Consider the following 20,010-nt stretch of genomic DNA (forward strand, 5'->3'; position numbering starts at 1 on the left):
TTTCTCCTGCCTGTTTCGCTATGTGATTGGTTGAGGAAGCCGTTTGGTGAGCCCAGATAGTTTTCTAGCTTACATGATTGGTCGACATGGTTTGCGAGTGGGGTACGTGAGAGCCGCCGGCTGGAAATGCCAGGAAGCGGGCCGCGCAACAGGGACCCCTTGCCTCCCTCAAGAATAAGTGGACACCGAAGCTTTTCGGGACCTTCGCACCTCGCACCTTCCAAACAGCAACTCGAGCTCCGGTTTCTACCACGATCCATCTACGAACGCACCACCGTCCTTTCCTCTTCTTATTCGGCCCATTTTGATATCACCGACATAATGCCCTTCTCGCCCCCAAGCGACACCTGGGATAAGGATGCCCGATGGCGGACCTTTGCCAACGTCGGATGCCGCGACACGAGACCTCTCTGGGCAGACTACTGGCCCCGGTTTAACACCATCACCATTCCGCTACTTGACGAAGATGCCTTTTTTTCAGATGCTCTCGCCGCCGCGAGGGAAGCCAAGGATCGCAACCATCTTGAAGAACTCCTCGCCGAGAAATCCAAAGCTCGCCGAGCCGAACTGGAGGGAGTCTTGGACAAGATCCTGCGCGCGGCAATATTCGATACGAACCCCTCGTCACCAGAGCCTGCGTGGGATGCTGCGGAAAAAGCTGGGAGGTCCGGGAGTCTGGATAGCTTTCTCCAGTTAGCCAGTGGTGTTGTTTGGGGGTGGGGAGAGAAACAAGTTGGGGAGCATAAACCACAGCCCGAGGTCGAACCTTTATCTCAAACCGGGACACAGGAGGGGCCCCACATGTATTCGCCCCTTATTCATGTCTCCGACGATTGGGATCTTATGGATCACGGTATAGGCCCTGCAATCACCGAGGTACCGGCTTCGCCAGGACCATTGGAGCTACCGCTGCCACTTCCGTCCTGCGGCACGCAGGCTCAAACGGAAAGGGCTACGCATGAGGCCCAGCGTAACCCACAGGAGAGGTCACGAACGGGACGGACGGTGGCCTCGAAGATACCAGAGCTGACGGCGAATATAAGCCCGGAAAGTTCTCAAATGTCACATCCCCTCGATGCGTCTTTAACGGACTCTACTTTGCCACCGTCCCCGAGCGATTCTCCCCCTTCATGCGCAACGTCCCAAACCACGCCGAAAACACCACCAAATCCTCCTCGCGATGCAGAAGTCGACATACCACAGTCACCGCGCTCGCCGGAATGTTCAAGGCCACGGCGAGAAGGAGCCCAATCACCACCTGCCGATGCTTGTTTGCAAGGCCCTGTTGGACAATCGAAACCAAGGGGAAAGAGGGGATTTCACGAGTTGGAAGATCCTGGCGTCGACGATGCATTGCGGGTGAAACAAATGAGGCGAGACGTGGGATGAAGAGTTAGATTGCCTGTTGGGAACCATGGGAATTTGGTAAAAGGCAACAGGTGACAGAGAGAGAGCAAAGTATCACTATCACCGTGAGACAACGGAGCCCGAAAGCTGTTGGTGAAATCCCATTAAGCCTGCTGCTAGGGACTCTATTCTAAAGTACTGTGTACTGGACCCGGTTACAACTTACAACCCAAACGGCCACGTCTCGTCATACTCCAGCGGGACATGTGGCTGGTGCACCTCAAGGGCACCCACATGCCTGGTCTGGTCAAACCACAACAGCGCGTCCAGCTGCTCTGGCAGCACCGTGGACGAATAGTGCGACTGCCTCTCGGCGTGCGGTGCATAAATCACCCCGATGAACCGCTCCAATCTTTTCTTCATCAGCTCCCTCCGCAGGCTCGGATCACACCGTCCCTCCCGCAACTCCAACGCAAAGTTCGGCACCCCGGTCGCATGCATCAACGCCTCGTAACTGTCCGGAAGACCAGGCTGGACCTGCATGATCTGCATGTCGCTGTCCCAGCGGTGGGCGGCGGCGACGGTACCGGTGTGTCCGCAGCAGCCGATGGCCAGGACTTGGTCGCGGCCAAACATCTCGCGGCAAAGCTGGCCGATGTTGAGCTCGCCGCGGGCCCAGCTCATGCTGCTAGCGCGGGCGTCGCCGATGTGGCTATTGTGAGCCCAGATGACCGCCTTTGGAGGGGATCTATCACTGCTGCGGTGCTTGAGGATGCGCATGAGGGTCTCGAACATGTGTCGGTCGCGCAGGTTCCAGGACTCGTCGCGGTCGTAGTACATGGCTCGGTAGTACTGTTCGGCGTCTTGTGGCTTTGCTTAGCATCTTCTCTAAACCCCCCGCAAAAAGAAGAGTAAAAAAGAGACAATGAATAAGGAAGCTCACCTTTCACCAACGTCGCATTCTGCTCTCCCCCATGAAACTCCTCCCCCTCGCGCCCCTTCGCCGCATACTCCAGCCTCTTCCCCAGCAAATCCCTCAACACCCTCATCACATCCTTCTCACACCCCCGAAACCCCTCCGTCAGGGCTTCCAACCCATACCGATGCGGATCCTCCGCCCACACCATCAACCGACCATACCGCTCCCGCGCCCGCTCCGCCATCTTCCCGTCGACCTGCTCCAGGTACGCAATCACCGCTTTCATCGACGCCCCCAACGAGTAGAGGTCCAGGCCGTAGAACCCGACGCTCTCTTCTTGCGCCCTCTCTTCTTCTGGCTCGCTCTCCTTTTCCGTATTATTTGTACTACTACCACCAGACCGATTCGCTTCATTCCACCCCCTCAACCACTCCACAAACCCCTGTACCTCCTGATTCCGCCACATCCACGTCGGAAACCGGCCGAAAACCTCCGGTTCCCCCTTTTCCCCTCCGTAGGACGCTCCGCGGCCATTCCTTTCTTCCCCCCCGCCACGGCCCTTCTCCCTTTTCTCCCTCGCCCTCGTCATGACACCCTCCGGTTTGGTATTAATATTTCTCCGCCTCTGTCCTGGCGCAGCCGGCCGCCGCCGCACATACCGATCTACGGCCTCAGCGTCGGGCCAGTCGGCCTCGACAGCCACGATGGTGAAACCGTGGTGGGTGATGAGGTGTTGGGTGAGCTGGGCGCGGGCGGTGTAGAATTCGGAGGTGCCGTGGGAGGCGTCGCCTATGAGGACGATTTTGGGGGTGCAGGTTGGTGAGGGGGGTGGGGTGTCGTTGCTGGTGGAAGCGGACGAAGGGGAAGAGGAGAGGAGGGTGGTGAGGAAGTTGATTAGTGCGGGACTGGCGGTTGAGGAGAGGGGGGGTAAAGGGGTGAGGTTTGCGCGGAGGAGGGGGATGGCTGGGTCGATTTTGGGGGGTTGTCGTCCGTGGAGTTGTGTGGTGGATGATGGGCGACGGCGGAAAGGCATGGTTGGGGTGGTGTGTAAGTAGTGTGGGTGTTGGTTTTGGGGGGGTTGGTATCGTGGGTGGTGATATTGTTGGTGCTGATTTTGTTGTTGACGACACTGTTGATGTTGATATTGTGGCAGACGATATCGAGCTGGGTGTAGAACTAGCTTAGTTAGGGTTGTCGAGCAAAATCTCGGCGAAAATGCCGTGATATCGTAGGAAAAGCGCCCCCTCATATCGCCAAGTGGCACTTTTACGCCTCGAGGCATGCTAATTAATTAGTCTGTGCATGAGAATACTGTCACCACCTACGGCCCGACTCGAAGCCGCCCCGGCAAGTCGTCAACATGACGACAAGCCTCGACGAGCATCGAATCGATTGGACCGTTTGACGTCAAGAGCTGGGACGGTGCGACGATCGAGATCGCACTGGGCGGCGATGTTTTTGGTGTTAAAATGAGTTTCATTTTGTGGGTTGATAATTATATGATAGTCTATGTCTGGACGCGAAGATCAACTCGTGATAAGTGTTATCGTATTGTCGCCGATAACCTACCTGCTAGCCATGACCTTCAGATAAGTAGCCGCAAATCATATTCAGCCTGCTTCCCAAGTGTTCGGGTGCCCTGGATGACGAGTTATCAAGAAGTAAACAATGACGGTGACTGAAACCTGAAATGAGGCCGTCGTTCCATGTTAACATGCAAGAAAATTAAAGTTATTACTGTCCCCATCTGCGGCAGTGTCACCTATATCGGGCAAGCCGAAGCATAACTATCGTGTGTCCTGCAGTTAGCCATGTGCTATGACATCATCGTGCTACGAGATGGGAGAGCAGGGGGGCATAGCCTCGCTGCAGGACTTCATGTCAACGGCTACCCCGAATGCCGGCATGAACACAGCGAACACCGAGAAAGGGGATTTTGGCAGTTGGGTTCGAATATTGTATCAATTTTCCGATTGATTGTGACGTTGGGAGTTCACGACTTAGACTAAGGGGGATGTCCTTAACGCCGATGGGCCAGCGCCCAAGTGATCGATAGAATGGAAATGGGTGAGGTTTGGTATACTAGTAGAATGTACAGGTAGTTCCGACCTACCGACTAACACGAATCGTAAACTGTACCTAATTACCCAAACTCACCTCCCTCGCCACAACCCAGGCCGTTTCCATACCGCAAATGACTGTCACCTAACCGAGTCATCGCCAGATCAACTCTCCTTCTATCATCAGCTTGCAGATAACCTAGCTACAGTCATCCGCATCACGCAGCTAGCAGCATCAGCACCACCCGGTGAACACCACCATCGCCACAATTAACCTTCCCGGGCCTTAATGTGTGCCGTCCCGGATGGTCTGAACTTTGCCTAGTGATTACTCGATCGCATCTGGTTGACTGCGAGTATCAATTGTGAGCGCGGGTTTATTCTTGCTTGACAGTCAGTAGGAGTCCGGCTCGACACGGGGATGATGAGAATAATATTAGCGTTGATGTTAGCGTTAGGGATGGGGACGATGAGACGGTCGCTGTACCTTATCGCGAAAGGAATGATTAGTGATGGTGATCAGAGCTGTCGGCGCTGGAAATGCGGGGCCCGACGGACGCCCGTTGGTAAATTCGACCCCGGGCCCTGCCCGCGTGACGCCAAACCTCTGATCTTTGAGTTTTTCAAAGCTTCGGCGATAGGAAGTGTGAGTTGCATAATGTTTATGGATGGCTGACGACGTGGTTATCCAGGGGTTGTCGCCAAAATGAGAAGCCGGAGCTTGCGCCGTTGTGAGCTTGGCGTCCTCGGCACCGAAGGGTCGCAGGGGAGGCTTGGGCTGCACCTCATGCAGGCACTGCGGTCTGTTTGGGGAATTCCTTGGCCACCCACCCAACTGGGATCAAATGTGTTGCTCCGGTGCGGTGTTGCATTCACAGGGCATTGATGCGGGAATCCGATAGTGGCAAGTGGGCAGCCATTCGAACAAAACCGTTCCCCGTCGCGCGAAGTTTCCCCTGGTGAGACTCATGGATCCTGAAAAGAAAATGGCATTCCAGATCGCATCGCGGTGGGGGACTGCGGCCCCGATGCCGTGCATTTGATGTCCATTTTGACTGGTTATCTTTCACCTATCCGCGGTTCCTTTCCCCTTTGGCTCATTGGGAGTTGGGGAAACCTTCAATCAGCGAGCTCGTGGGGCATCGCAGCTGAAAACGCTCAAAAGGGCGGGGTCTGGTGGCCACTGGCGCGCGGGAGAGCTGCCCTAGGACCGGGGCCGCACCCACATGGGAAGGCCTGTGATTGGCCCGAGTCCGGTTAGGCTTGGAATCAGAAGGAGCACCCCTCGAGGACCCTGGCCCGGCGACCCTGGAGTGGAACTGGAAGGGTGGCTCCTGCAGTGTCTGGTAGTCGAGTGGGAAGTTGAGCTCCGGTCTGGCGTGCTGCCCATGCTGCCCTGCGTCTGGCTCGCTCGGGAGAAAACCCCGTCAAAATCTGGCATTTCACTTGTCGACCCCCAAGCGAGTCGGTTTCTTGCTTTTTTCCCCCTCGAAAATCCAATTCCGTGCCCGCCCTGTCTGCGCCACGCCCCCCGGCACCCCCGACAGGCCGTCCCAAGATTCCATCATCTCTCCAAACCGGCCCCGTGGGACCGGCAGCCATCATCCCCCCTCCAATAAGAGGGATTCGCCTCCCTGACCTGTTGTGACTTGGGTCTCCGTGTGCAAAACCCCCATCCCCGCGTCCAGGCCACGGTCCACCTGGTGTTCTCGAACAACAACGACCCCACGAAGGAACGAAGTAGGGACGACTTGCGTGGAGGATCTCTGCTTCTGCAAGTAGGCCGATTGATCGTGAGCGTCTTATTCGTGGAGCGAGCATCGAAGGCGAAACACCCAGCACAAAACCAAGCAACTTCCACAACCGACTTCCGCAGCGCACTCGTATTCTTTCACCGCTTGCGCATCGCACGCTTTACACCTCTCACCGCACCAAACTCGTCTCATCAAACGCCCAGACGTCTACGCAGTAGCTCAACGCTGTCCTTATCTTGCAGCTCACTTAGCATGGGCCCACCATCGTATCGCCAGATCCAGCCTGCGCCCATCCGGGCCCAAAGATCGGGCGCGCCCTCTAACTCCTCGGGGCCCGGTGGTGGCCGGCTCAGCGCAAAGGGTCTCACGAAACGGCTCAAAGCGGTAACCCAGGCGTGTCATACGTGCCGCCGTAACAAGGCCAAGGTGAGCCTCAGCCCCCCCTGTAAATGGTCCTCCCGACGACCTTGCCCAGGCGCCTCTTATGACATCCCGACAACATGACAAGATTGTTAACATGTGAATGAAGTGCGATGGTGTACGCCCGAGATGCGGTGGATGCACCACGAGGGGCTCGGCCTGTGGCTATGACGGTGAAGCCGGCCAGTCTCGGCAGGCCGCGCTAAGGACCCGCCTCGAAGAGCTTGAGAAGTTGGTCGGGGACCTCCGATCGATGCCCGACGCTGAAGCCGAGCGCTTATTGCAGCGCCTCCGGGCTTCGGCCAACGACTCCGTTCTCGGCACCGCCTCGGAGTCTCGCTCTCCGGCGCCCACGACTATCCCGGCCTCGGTCGCCTCATCCGAGTCTTCGTTCCCCAGCCGCTCTTCAGCACCTTCGCCGGCTTCCTCGGGCACCAGCGGCGCGACGGGGGCTACTTCCGTCTCCGATGATGGGTCCATCATCGCTGGGTCTTCGCCGCGTAGCGCCCAGCATCCCATAACCGACGATCTTGCCGAGCTGCTTCACATGGACCTGCCGCTGCCCAACGCCAAGACGACCTGGGCTGGCGTCGAGAGCTTCTTCAGCTCGTGTGGCCGCCTCTTCCACATTTACTCGCCCCAGCAGATGGAAGCTTACTACAAGACCGTCTTTGGCGTCGACGGCAAGCCCGACACTTCGCAGAAGCTCGCCATCTGCTGCCTACATGCCGTCGCGGCTGTGGGTATCCAGTACAACCCTAACGATTTCCAAAAGGGGCTAGAAAAGACCTTCCACGAAGTCAGCCGCCGGTTCTTTTCCGAGGTTATGGAGGAGCGGCCCCTCGACACTATCAAGGTGTGCACGCTGTTTGCCTTGTACAACATTTTGGACAAGGCGACTGTAGCGCTGGCCTATGTTGGTACGTATCTTTTTTTGTCTGTTTTCTCTCTCGTCCGCATATGCTAATCGAGCCTGCAGAGGTTGGGTTGAGCATGTCGAAGCGGCAGAGCTCGAGCACGGGGGTGTGCCATCCTTCCATGGTATCGGCTGAGGAGTGGATCGATTTTAGGCGGACTTGGCGAGCGTTGCTGTTCTTTTCGAGGTGAGTACAAAACACCTGGCCCCTCATACATGTTCCGCTTCCGCTGAACTAACAATTCTCAGTTGGCTGTCTTCCACTCTCGGCTACATTTCCGGCGCCGATGACACTGAATTTGCCAAACTCCTCCCAGTGCGTATGCCCCGCAGGGTATGGTTGTCAGTTTGTGATGCTGACCGGAATTTAGATAGCGGAACAAGACCATGACAGCTACAGTGCCGAGATAGGCGAGCGTATGTCCCGTTCGTGTTTCCTTCCTCAACACACATACTAATGTCGCGCAGTCGTTCAGGCAGAGATGACCAAGTTGACGCTTCTCGAGGCCGGGATCCTGCGCAACCACCTTGCGGTTGAAGAGCTCACGACTCTCGGACTCGACGGCGTCATCCGGGAGCTCCAGGACTGGCACGGCCAGCTGCCGGACACCATGCAGCTCAGCAGCTTGTTCCGCTACGACTGGCCCCCACTGGTCCGCTGGTCCATCTACTACCTCCACCTGCTCTACCACGGCGCTTTCATGCTGGTGTACCGCCGGATTGCGGCACACTGTGTCCGGCTGCAACGCACTGGCGTCGGGCTTGCCGCCGCAAGCAAGGAACCCACGATGCTCAGCCTCGTCGAGCAAGGCATCACCTCTGCGCGGGACACGGCGCGCATCGTGAGCCTGCTTCTGGAGGACCAGGGCGTGTTCCGCCGCTGCTGGATTGTTATGTACGTTACTGTACTGCCTCGTGATACTTGTGTTTGTTTTTCCTTACTAACTCCCCCAGCTTCCAAACGCACACCGCGTGCGTGGTCTTACTGCATTCCGTAGCACAACGACAGGCGCAGGGCTTCCCGCCCTCTTCATGGGCCGACGATCTGAAGCTGGCCCGGCAGTGTCTCGACGTGCTCGGCTTTTGCGGTGCCGTGGACCCCGTGGCCCTGCGTTTCCGCGTGCGCCTCACCGGCATCTACGACAGCCTCCTCACATCCGGCCACTCCCCCCAGCTGCACCTCGCCCACATCGAAGATTGGGTCCCACCCCACCCAGACCAAACTCAAGACGAGGTCCCCGCCGAACCGCATCCCGTGTCGTACATGTTTGCGCTCCCACCACCCTCCATGGCCAACAACGCGCTGTTCCAACTCTCGTTCTCGCTCCTCTTCGCCCTGTGCAAGCCCTGGAGCGATACCTCCAACCTCACCAGCGCATCCGCTGCGGACCTCCTCTTAGCCAGCACCACTGCCGGCAACCCGGAGGCAGCCGGGACCTTCCCCGCAATCACCGCCTCGCCCACCAGCGCTGCCTCGCCTTCCGCCACCGAGGGCCTCACCATCGCCTCCTCGCCCACTGACACCCACTCCACTGCCGCCAGCGTCGTGGCCGCCGATAACGACCGCACCCGCCTGTTGGATAACATGGACTGGGACTTTGGCAAGGCCACGCCGTTTCGGTGGGACACGGACGGCATGGGCATGCTGCACGACGGCGAGGTGGTGGGTGAGAGCTGTTTCTTGGATAGTGAGGCTCCGAATGGGTGGACGCTGGCGGAGGACTTGGACGAGGTGGATGTTGTTGAGTGAAGGCAGGGTGTAAGGGGTTGTTGGTGGGTGTGAGGGTTGGGATTGGGTAATTGGGAGATTCGGTTGGGAAAGGAGTCGACGGCGTTTGAGGGAGCGGCCTTTGTGTTTTTTTGTTAAGATTTTGGGTTTGATATGTCTTCTCGCTGGATGGGTGGGTATCTGCGAATGATCGATTGGGATCTTTTTTCTTATTCCTGTCGTTATATCCGTGCTATTTTCTCTATCGGTTCGTGCTATATTCTAAGAAGTTGAAGAACAATTCGAAGTGTTAGATCTCCCGGGAGATAATTTATAGCCTTCTTCGCAGTAGATAAATGTTTGTTGCTACAGCAAGTGAAAGGCCTTTTTTCATTATACTGTGACAGCGTAACTTGGTATGAGTGAGTGAGTGGAGTTTGGAGTTGAGATAGGTCTAATTAACGTTTGTGTTCAGTGTGGTGGTAATGATATGTATTAGTTTTAGTAGAGAAGTAATTAATTACTCGCCCGACCAGCCACGGTAAGAACTAGAAGGAACCAATCCGCCTTAGATAGCACATAGATTCAATATTGAGCCACCAACATCGGGATAAGTACCTAGTATATTTTTATCCTATTGTCACTGTTGACTATACCCTTATCATTAGGAAAACAGTGTCCGCATCATTCAATCAACCTGAATAGCCTCCACCATCTCCCTCAACTCCCCCACCGTCGGCCTCTCCCCCGGCACCTCCCGCATACACGCCTCCACCACCCGGTCCAACGGCTCCGGAACAGGCCACTCCACCTGCGGCGTAAGCGGCGCATTAGCATACACCATCCCCTTGATACACCCAGCCACATTATACACATCCGACATCTCACTCCACCCGGAATCCTCCAACCCCCTTCCCACTTCACCTCAGGCGCAACCCTCTGTCCCCAGCGTCCTTCTAGGTCACACACCACCAGCCTTGTCTCTCCTCCTTCGCCCTCCTCTTCGTCCTCCGAACCATCTCGGGCAAAGAGCAGGTTGTCGACGCGCAAATCGCGGTGTACAATCCCCGCGGCGTGCAACACAGCCAGGGCGTCGAGTAGACCCAGCAGCCAGCGCTTATACGTAGCCAGGGCCGAGGCGCGGGCAAGCGTAAGGCCGCGGGTGGCGAGCTTTTGGAAGACGGGGTCACCTGTTGCGGACGCGCCGAGGTGGATGATGTGGGGGGAGCATCTAGTACCAGGACAGGAACCGCCTTGGAGACGGAGGAGGTTGGTGATTTCGGAGCGGTATTTTGGTTTTTTTATGAAGTGTTTGGTGGGGTCGAGGTTGGAGATCAGGGGGAGGAGGCGGATCAGGTCGGTGGTATCTTCCGAGTCGTCTTCTAAGGGCTCCGGGGGGTCGGGGCAGGTGTCTTCCCCCAGGGGCCGGATGGTATCACCTTCTATTTCGAAGTGGCCGGTGGGTAGGCAGGAAGGAGGGAAATTGCGGTTGAGGCGGAGGATGTCGCCGGAGAGGGTACCGGGGATGTCGAAGAGGCGGACGTAGCGGCCGAGGGGGGTACTGCCGTCTTCGTATTAGATGCTGGTGGTGGGTGGTGAGCCGTGGGTGAGTTCCATGTCGAGGACGGATTGGCCTACCGGGGGGCAGAGGTTGGAGGCCTGGCGCCGGGCTTGGTACTCGGCGCGGAGGCGGAGGACTTCCCGGCTGAAGGAGCCGTCTCTGTCGGAGAGCATGGTGGATATTTGGGATCGAGGTACGTCGTGATATTCAGGATGGAGGGACGTTGATGTGTGGTCCTCAATGGGATGTGCCGTCGAGTGTGGGTGAGAAATACGGAGTGGATGTGCCAAGCGGGAGATGATGAGGATTGAAAGATGGGCTGGTTGGGAGTTTGCCGACGCAGAATCAAGGGGGAATGTTCCAACCAACAACACTACATCGGTTGGATCGATGTGATTCGGTGGTTTCTCTCCTGCGACACCCCGGCAAACTTAGGCCCAACTAGTGTGGTGTTGGTTGAAGAAGGAAGTCAATGGTGACAAGGAGCGTCAAGTCGGGTCTCAAGACCATTCATACTTGACGTGACCTTACTGCAATACTGATAATTGACACCTAACCAGCGAAAAGCAGGAATCAAACGTGGATCACAAGAAAATAACAATTTCGGTATTGGCTCAAATCAACGCAACTAATAAATAATAGCCAAGAACACCCGTGTGAGCGCCCCGTCCTCTCAGCAAAACATAAACGTCCATCCCTCTAATAAACCCCTGAACTACGAATTTCCAAACGCAACGCCCCAAGCAAAACACCGCCGACCCAACCATCTACTGATATCCCCCAACCTCCCATCCAGCCCGCCATCGCAATGCAGTAACTCGAAGAACAAAAGAAATAGCCAAGCCAGGGATATCTGTCTGTACACTCCTCCTTCACATCTTACCCATCCAAACTAGGCAAAGATCCCAAAGCACGCAACAAAAGACAAAGGAAACCAAAGGCTATAAAACCCCGCAAAGAAGAAAAGAAAAGTCCACCGTCACCGTCGACTGGCATCAAAATAGGGGTAGCCACCTGATCAGCGAGGACAAGTTCAGTTGGGAAACTAATCCAACAACTTCTTCCCCGCCTCCAGCGTGGCTGCCCCCCTATCAGTCGCCTGCCACTTCCTCAACTCCTCCAGATTCACCTGTCCAATCACATTCCCCCTGTGCGTCCGCAACTCGGTCATCTTCATGTCATGCTTCTCCCGCGCGCCGGCGAGTTTCACGTCCCGCTTCTTCTCCCACGCCTCCTGGTCCAGCGCCCGCTTCTTGTCCCATGCTTCCTGCTCTAGTTGCCGACGGCGTTGGGCGTGCTCGTATTCTTGGATGAGCTTTTTATTTTCGTATGTTAGTTGCTGGCCCTGTGCGGCGTCACGCGCTGCGTGTTGTGCGGCGTGGAGGGATTGGAGGTGGGCGAGGGAGGTCGCGTTACGGAGGTCGGTGGCGGTCGCGGTGAGGGCGATGTGGTCGCGGCGGTGGTTAATGGTGGCGGTGTGGTAGTCAGTACCCATGGCTAGGTTGGCGGCGTGATGTTCAGCAGCCATGGCGAGAGTGTCGGCGTGGTGGTGGCGGCGGATGGTGGAGTCGACGTTGGCGGAGGAGAGTTGGATTTGCGCGTCGGTGTGGTGTTGCTCGGCGCGCATTTGGATGCTTTGCGTGTGGTCGAGGCCACGGTGGCGGCGGGTTTGTTGGGAGAGAGCTTCACGTTGGGAGAGGGTCCGGGCGAGGCTGTCATCCTGGAGCTGGGCGAGGGCGATGGCTTTTTCACGCTCGCGGCGGATCGTATTGGCGTGGTCTTCTTCGACAAAGCGGTTCTGGCGCTCGCGTGCGCGCCGGTCGCGTTCGTAGTCGCGGATTTCTTCGGGTAGGCCGACGGCGTCATGCGGTTGGGTTTCTTCGATGGTAGCGTAGAAGCGGTCGTCGCAGCCGTGAGCCATGAGGAGTTGGAGCAGGGCGTCGGAGGGAGGGCCGAGGAGGACGCCCTTGACGACGTACATGGTGGGTGAATAGTGCAGCGCGCCGTGTTGGTAGGTATTCTCGTGGCTGTTGAGCGTACGGTACAACATGCGGTCCAGGAGGAGGCGGGTGATGGTCTCGTTGTGCTCGTTGTCCAGTGCGAGGAAGATGACGGTCTTGCCCTGGACCTTGAGCAGCGGGCTTGCTTCTGCAGCGTTGAGAAGATCGAGCGATTCCTCTGCCGCCGCGATGTCTGTCGGGGGCGTGGCCTTGAGTGCAATCTCGCCCAGTGCGGTGCGTCCGCCGTGCTTCGTCGACCGGAAGTTGGGATCGTGCCCGGCTTCCAGCAGGAGCTGCATCACTTGGACGTGGAACCCTCGCGAGGCTTCGTGCAGGCTGCCATCGTTCACCGCCGGACGGCTCTCCAGCAGGAGTTCCACGAGCTCCGTGTTCCCAGCGCGCGAGGCATAGAAGAGTGCAGAGTGGCCAAGCTTGTCCTTGGTCGAAACCTTGGCGCCGGCCTCGATCAGCATCTTCACCACGGCGACCGTTCCAGATTTTGCGGCCAGCAACAGCGGCGTTGTCCGGGATTTTGGTGTGGTGTACGAGATGTCCGCTGGTCCTGTTAGTAAGGTCTCCAGTGATTTTACTGGGAGCAAATAGTAACTCACCACCATGATGAATCAGCGCCTCGAGCACAGACAGACCGATAACCCCCTCCTCCTGCAGCAACACCCACATAAGAACAGATGCCGGCTCAAGTTCCGAGCTAGCAACGCGGTTGTCCCCATCGCGCTTACTACGAGCAAACACATGCATAGGTACAGTCGTCGAGAGCTTGCACCCGGCCTGCACGAGACAATCAAGAACCGTAACCGAGTGGCCGTACGACTTGAGACACTGGAAGATCGGCGGCGGCATACCAGGGATGGACTTGTTAAAGTCCGGCGCGGCCGCGACCTGCGTGGAGAAGATACCGACCAGCTGCAGCAGTAGGTCTTCCTGGTGATGTGCCATGATGGCCGCCGTGAGAGCAAGCGTAGACGACGAGGCAGTCGCCCCGTTGTTGAGCAGCAGCGTAAGCAGGAAAGGGTCGCCTCGGCTGGCCGCGATGCTGAGCGCTTTGCCGTTTTCCTGGTTGACGTCGACTTTAGCGACAAACAGGCGACGCAGTAGCGTTTCGGCGAGGTTACGCTCCGGCTCCCGACAGGCGAGATGGTCGACAATCTCCAGCATGGCTTTACCCGCTATCGTCCCCGACGCGCCGTGACGGAGCAGGATGTCGATGAGCTCGACGTGCTCGAAGGCGATCCACATCTTGTTGCGGTTGACGATGGATGCTAGCGCCTGGCTGTAGATGCTGCTGTGGTGGCCCAGATACTGCGACAGGATGCTGAGGAGCTCCCGGTCGAGGGTCGATGCGGCGTGCTTGATGCACAGCCCGTCCTCATGTGTGGCTTCGGCGCCTGCGTCAAGCAGCATTCGTACCATGGCCACGTCTGTCTCCTCCTCCAACACCACGTTCTTCAGCGCTGTGTTGAGGTGATCGGTCTGCAGCCGGCTTAGGAGGTCGCTAAATAGGGCCCGTCGGTTTGCACGGGGGGCGTTTAGCGCTTCCATGACGGCCGTGAAAAGGGCTTTGTAGCTGAGGCCCTGGCCGAGTAGCAGGTGGAAGGTATCCGGGCGGAAGTTGCGGATGGCGTAAACGAAGACCTCGCCGTTGTTGTAGTTGACAGACCCGCGGGTCAAAAGCAATTCCACGACCTCCCTGTTCATTTATTAGCGTGAGAGCACAAAACGGTAGGGTGGTAAAGGAAGATCACTGACGCATTGTCAGGTTCGCTCTTGAAAGCAGCAACCAACGCCTTCCCAGCCGCATCCTCGTTAACCTTCCGCCGGACAAGCATCTCAACCAGCTGCTTCTTCTTCTTGCTATCCTTAACCTCCATCGCCCAGCCCAACGCCACGCCCAACGACTCCGGCGAAGGTTCCTTGGCCAAGATCTCCTCGACCACCTCTACACATCCCGACCGCACGGCAATCTGCAGGGCATCTCCCTTTCCGAAATTCACATCCGCCTTCCCTTCATGCAGAAGTAGATGAAATAGCCGCATGTCCCGCTCAATCCCCAACTTGTCCCCCCGCCGGAGGTTGGCCACGAGACAATGTACCGTCTTGACCAACGCCTCGGCCGCACACTGGCCGCGAGCGCCGCATTGGATCAAGAGACGGGTGGCTTCGTAGCGGAACTGCGGGCTGCCGACGCTGACTGTCTGTGAGATGGCGATGGCGAGGCTGTTAGACGACGGCTTGAACTCGAGGAGGGTCGAGATGATGTTGAGTTGCTCAGCCCGCACGGCTTCGATCAGCGCTGCTGCCTCGAACTGACCGGGGGCCTTCTTGTATCGTAGGATGATGGTGATGAGCTGGATGTGCCGTTTCCTAACCAGCTCCACCAGCCCCTCTGTAACGAGCTTGTTCGTTTCGGGGCCCTTGGCCCCGGACGCCAGGCACAGTTCGAGCATCTCGCGGTTGACGCTGGTGTCGTAGTCGCCGAGGAGTGGTCGGAGTTTGCCGATCGCCGCATCGAGAGAGCGGGATGACGCCTGTACGGAGCCGGAGAGGAGAAGAGCGACAAGGTCCGGCCGGGAAATCTCGACGGCCCTGGTTAGCGCGACAGCATCCCCATAGTTGACATCTGCCCAGTGTTCCAGCAGCAGGCGCACAACCTCGACCGAGCGGTTCTCCACGGCTATCCTAAGGCCCGTGGAGCGGCAAGACAAGCAGGGGAGGTGGTGTCCAGAAAGGAGGAGCTTGATGAGGTCGAGGCGGTTGTGGTAAACAATCTCTTGGAAGTCGTCGTGGAGTCCCACAGGACTGGCGCCATGTTCCAGCAGCGCGGCGACAACGGCCAGGTCGCCCCGGACGATGGCATCGTGGAGGACGCTGTCGAGATTGAGCTGATCGGCATGGGCTGCGATCGCGTGGACCGTCTCGGGTCGGCATCGGATCACGGCGCGGAGGAGGATGTTGTTCCGCTCGCCGGGGACGTTGCGTTGCGTGAACTTGTTCCAGGTCGTAGAGTGTCGGGTCCGCGCAAAGTTGACGTCGGCCCCGAGAGCCAAAAGCGCCTTCACCACGCCGACCGAGCCGTTGGACTCGACGACCTCAGCGAGGACCTTGTTGACTTCGCGGGCTGTGTAAACTGTGCCGGCTTGTGAGGATATCCGGTTGCGAACCCAGGAGAGCGGCTGGCCGTCACGGTGGACAGCCCTCTGGGCTTGCAGAAGTTCTGTTGCTTGCTTGATCTCGGGCTCCATCTTCTCATCGCCAGGATGATGAATGCGGAAGACTCAGGTGAGACCAAGCGGGTGCGTGCGTGTGTGTTCACGCCCTCTTTAGAGAGTGGAAAAGCGGAATGGAGTCAAACAGGTCGCCGTTCTGGGTGGGTGGTTTGCCCTTTTCCTTAAACCCGTGGGTACAGAAACTAATGTTATGTTATGTCGAGGAAGAAAGCCTTAGCACAACCCTTCGCAACCCGCTTGCCAGATATCTCCGGACCAACAGCCAGGCACTTTTCGCTGCCTGCAGTTTGTCCCCAAACTTGAAACCGCATGGCTGCAGCGGCCAGCACAAACAGGGAGGAGCCACAGCACAGCACCATCACTCCATGAGTTCGTGATTCGGCTTCTGGCCCGATGGGACGGAACGCAAAGGTGGGCAGTGGAGAGACCTGAAAGGGGCTGCGCCGCGGTCACGCATGACTGGTGATAGGTTCACCATTCCATTCGATGTTCGTTGTGGTTTAGTGGGGCATTCCGGGCTGTCCGCCCCCTGTAAGCCGACCCCGCGTGTCGGGCCGGAGCGACGGTGGCCAGTCGTTTGGTTGGCTCCGAGGGGTATCGCGTCTGCGTCAGTAGCCGCTGAAACCACCCGTCGAGCACATCGCCCCTGAACGAACCGCGAATCCCAGGGGACAATTAGGCGCTGAGGACAACACGGCACACCACACTTAACTCGAAATGACCATCTCAAGGTCACCAACGGCCCGGGCAGGCAAGGCAGGGCAACATGGCGAACACGGATTGAGGCCACAACGCGGTCGTGCCGAGACGTTCGATTGAGAAGGATGAGAAGCCGGAAAAAGTGACAGCACCTAACAACAAATGGCCGCGATTGCCACATTCCGCCAACTCCCTCGTGGGACCCTGGCCATCTGGCGCTTGTGCGGCCAGGCCGCGTCCAACAAGCGATGTGAAGTTGGCTGCTGAACCAGGAACAAGTTGAAATGTTGGGAAGTGTTATCGGCGGTCACGCCAATTGAGAAAATGGAAGTTTGGGGGTTGCCCAATCCATGCGTGCTCGCAAGCGCCTGCTTCCTGTTTCGGCCGATAACTGAGGCCCAAGGCTGTGCCTTCCCAAAGTATCGAGCAGTCCAACTCACCATCCCGGACAACAACGAAGGGAAAGCACCACCCAACAGTACAGCAGGGCAAACTAGCCCAAACCTCAAATACACACGCACAATTCTAAACTTTTGAGTGTTGATTGGGGAGCATGGCCCTTCAATTTTGTTTTTGCTGTCAAGGCATACACAGCTGCTTGTCCTTTTCTCACTCACCTTCCGGGGATTCCCCTCACTATCGACCGGTTCCCACAGGGCCCCAGTGCGATTTTTTGATTCTAATGGTGACCATTCGTGGTATAGTCCAAAACTGTCAACCTTACTTCGTGCTGCGCAAGCCCCGGCCCTTTGCCAAGAAAGCCGTGACCATAGCCGCAGCAGCGACCGCCGTGGACGTTGCAAACGAGTACCGCAGCCCGTCGTAGTACACGTGACGCGCCTTGAGCTGGAGATCCGGGGGCAGATCCCGGATGGCGGAGACCGAGTGCCGAATCTCGTCGATAACCTGCGATGCGCCCTGGTGTAAGTATCTCGCGTGTGGTCTGTCACTATGAAAAAAAGCATCGCATATGACATAGAAAAGGGGCGTACTCTCCATTTATCAGGTATCTCGCCCAAAGCGTCCGGAAGCCGGACGCTGAGCGTGGTTTGCACAATGGCAGAGGTGATGGCGACGCCATACACCGTCCCTAGGGACCGGATCAGGTAGACGGTTGAGGCAGACACGGCGTGGTCTAAGTTCTGGTGAGCACTCCGCGTATCATACATGTACTCGTCGAGGAAATCGCTTACCTGCGTGGTCAAATGTGGCGAGAGACGTGAACAGAATGCCGGGGTAAATGATGCCTTGGCCGAGATTCGCCGGGAAGATGTAGGCAAAGTATTTCCACGCCGAGTCTTCGAAGCCGAGAGAGGTGACCAGCGCATTGCCGAACATCATCAACAAAGCGCCGGTCCGCACGAGGGGCACTAATTTACCCCATCGGGACATGACAATGCCCGCGATCAGCCCGCCGATTGGTGTTGCAAGAGACGGGATCGCCAAACGGGCTCCAGCGGTGGTGGCTGAATCGAGCAGGACGATTTGGAAGAACAAGGGCAGGTTGAAGAGATACTGAGAGGTGTGTCAGTGATTCTTCGTCCTTTTCACTCCAGGTGCACACTCGAATGACTCACCGCATACGCAGACATGCCAGCGCAAATGTTTGAAAATTGGATCAACGCCGGGAGTTTCCCGTGCAGCAGCCGGAGTGGAATGACTGGGATCGCGCTGGTCTTGGCTTCCACCACCAGGAAGAGGCCGAGGAGCGCAGCGCTCACCACAAGCGAACCGATCACCCACGGGCTGCTCCACGGCAGTTCGTTGCCGCCGAGACTCAGACCGACCAGCTGCAGCGAAATGGAAATGACGAGCAAAAAGGCCCCGGTAAAATCCACCCTCGCCCAGGTGTCGCGGAAGCCTTGGCCCAGTTGGAAACCTCCCTCGGGGTTGTTGATGACCAGGGCGCCCACAATCAAAGCAAACGCCGAGATGGGCACCTGGAGGTTGAAGCACCATCGCCAACCGATCGTATCGGCAATGGTCCCGCCGAATGAAGCGCCGCAGATGGCGCCGAAACCGAACATTCCGTTTTGCAACGCTTGGTACATCCCGCGTTTACGGAACGGGATCATGTCCGAGTTCACAATCGTCGCTTTAGGCAGATTAGCGATGCACGATGAGATCGGCAATGAGATACGCGAAATGAAGTAACCCACCCATAGTCATGAGACCCCCGCCCCCAAAACCGGTCAGCGCGCGCATGCAGTTGAGGAACACGATGTCGTTCGCAAGACCACAACCAAGACAACCCAGGGCAAAAGTGATGGTCGAGATGAAGAAACAGATGCGGCGCCCAAAGATGTCCGACACCCGGCCATACAGTGGTTGAAAGGCCGTACTCGTCACCAAGTACGACGTGGTGAGCCAGGAGGCGGTGTTGGCCGCGTCAAAGTCGGAGCTGATGATCGCATAGGTCGCAGCAGTGATGGTCCCATCGAAGCCGTACAGAAAAACATTGGACATAATGGCCACCTGGATCCAGACAAAACCCCGCGGTGGTTTCCAGGAATCTTCCTCCGGGGCGCGAAGAAGCGGCTGGTCCTCTCGGGGTTCGTGGGCCTCAATGGATCCATTGGACCCATTGAGGCCGTTCTCAGCGTCGTGAGAAGGCATAATGTGGTGTTTTTGGTTGAGAATCGCTTAGTCTAGGAGATTTGCGCACACCTGGAGCAAAACTTTCTGGCGGGCAAGAAGCGAACCTCACGTCAAAGAAGCTGGGTTTTGTTCGTCACACAATGATTTTTTTTCGCTGTTGCGTTGGCACAGGCCGATCCGATCGGACGTTGGGGGCCAGGCACGCCAGGGGTAAGACCTTGATATTTGCATATCCCCGGTATCTTGGTTATACCCCGCAGTCGAGTCAGGCCGAACCGAGACATCTCACCCAATGCCGTTCGTTAAGTGAGACAACCGGCCAACCGCCAAGCAACACGTGGGTGGGTGGGTGTTGCACGGTGTTGCTCGCTTGTGTCGCCTCCGGTCCCGGCAATGCCCCACCGTTGCAACCACGAACCCAGAAGTGGTGGAAGCTGGGGACGGTCCTTGGTTCAACCAACAGCAGAAAGCGATCGTGGTGTCGCCATCGACGGCGCAGATGGTGAAGTGGTTTGTTGTCTTCCGAAAGCTCTTCCCATTGGCCAATTGCAATGGTTCTAGAAAAATGCTGTCCCAGGGGTTCTGAAGCTTGGATGAGCTTGTTTGTCACACCGGAACAAGATGTCGAGATTTTCCCCCACGCGCGGGGATTCATGAGGGGTTGCGATGAGATTTGTCACCCTGCGGGACGGTCTCGTCATTGAGAGGGGAAGATCGAAGGCCCAGACGCCTATCCTGGCAGAAAGGCGAGCGAAACAGCCTGCAAGCATTGTTGAAATCATT

At 57.3% G+C, this 20,010-nt stretch overlaps 6 protein-coding genes across 6 annotated transcripts; 2 read left to right on the forward strand and 4 right to left on the reverse strand.

Moving 5' to 3' along the window:
• Nucleotides 1-321: 321 nt before the first annotated feature.
• Nucleotides 322-1,389, forward strand: C8A04DRAFT_39244 (uncharacterized protein; the record flags this gene model as incomplete). Its single annotated transcript, XM_062784512.1, has 1 exon — nt 322-1,389. One exon carries the CDS (start codon nt 322-324, stop codon nt 1,387-1,389), a length of 1,068 nt encoding a protein of 355 aa, XP_062634579.1.
• A 180-nt stretch (nt 1,390-1,569) lies between these two features.
• Nucleotides 1,570-3,299, reverse strand: C8A04DRAFT_14234 (erythromycin esterase type II; the record flags this gene model as incomplete). The annotated part of the gene is made up of 4 exons (XM_062778017.1): nt 1,570-2,210; nt 2,291-2,602; nt 2,657-2,776; nt 2,861-3,299. 4 exons carry the CDS (start codon nt 3,297-3,299, stop codon nt 1,570-1,572), a joined length of 1,512 nt encoding a protein of 503 aa, XP_062634580.1.
• Nucleotides 3,300-6,332: 3,033 nt separating this feature from the next.
• Nucleotides 6,333-9,166, forward strand: C8A04DRAFT_39246 (uncharacterized protein; the record flags this gene model as incomplete). The annotated part of the gene is made up of 7 exons (XM_062784513.1): nt 6,333-6,506; nt 6,610-7,420; nt 7,480-7,603; nt 7,666-7,732; nt 7,788-7,833; nt 7,885-8,311; nt 8,371-9,166. 7 exons carry the CDS (start codon nt 6,333-6,335, stop codon nt 9,164-9,166), a joined length of 2,445 nt encoding a protein of 814 aa, XP_062634581.1.
• Nucleotides 9,167-9,812: 646 nt separating this feature from the next.
• On the reverse strand, nt 9,813-10,858 carry C8A04DRAFT_39247 (uncharacterized protein; the record flags this gene model as incomplete). The annotated part of the gene is made up of 3 exons (XM_062784514.1): nt 9,813-10,025; nt 10,061-10,685; nt 10,803-10,858. 3 exons carry the CDS (start codon nt 10,856-10,858, stop codon nt 9,813-9,815), a joined length of 894 nt encoding a protein of 297 aa, XP_062634582.1.
• Nucleotides 10,859-11,730: 872 nt separating this feature from the next.
• On the reverse strand, nt 11,731-15,945 carry C8A04DRAFT_31186 (uncharacterized protein; the record flags this gene model as incomplete). Its single annotated transcript, XM_062781669.1, has 3 exons — nt 11,731-13,241; nt 13,297-14,393; nt 14,453-15,945. 3 exons carry the CDS (start codon nt 15,943-15,945, stop codon nt 11,731-11,733), a joined length of 4,101 nt encoding a protein of 1,366 aa, XP_062634583.1.
• A 1,404-nt stretch (nt 15,946-17,349) lies between these two features.
• On the reverse strand, nt 17,350-19,715 carry C8A04DRAFT_39249 (major facilitator superfamily domain-containing protein; the record flags this gene model as incomplete). The annotated part of the gene is made up of 6 exons (XM_062784515.1): nt 17,350-17,535; nt 17,622-17,719; nt 17,823-18,144; nt 18,207-18,724; nt 18,789-19,191; nt 19,689-19,715. The coding sequence occupies 6 exons, from the start codon at nt 19,713-19,715 to the stop codon at nt 17,350-17,352; spliced, it is 1,554 nt and encodes a 517-aa protein (XP_062634584.1).
• Between the last annotated feature and the right edge of the window lie 295 nt (nt 19,716-20,010).

The sequence above is a fragment of the Dichotomopilus funicola genome, assembly GCF_033296635.1.
Source record: "Dichotomopilus funicola strain CBS 141.50 unplaced genomic scaffold C8A04scaffold_62, whole genome shotgun sequence".
Taxonomy (NCBI): Eukaryota; Fungi; Ascomycota; class Sordariomycetes; order Sordariales; family Chaetomiaceae; genus Dichotomopilus; species Dichotomopilus funicola.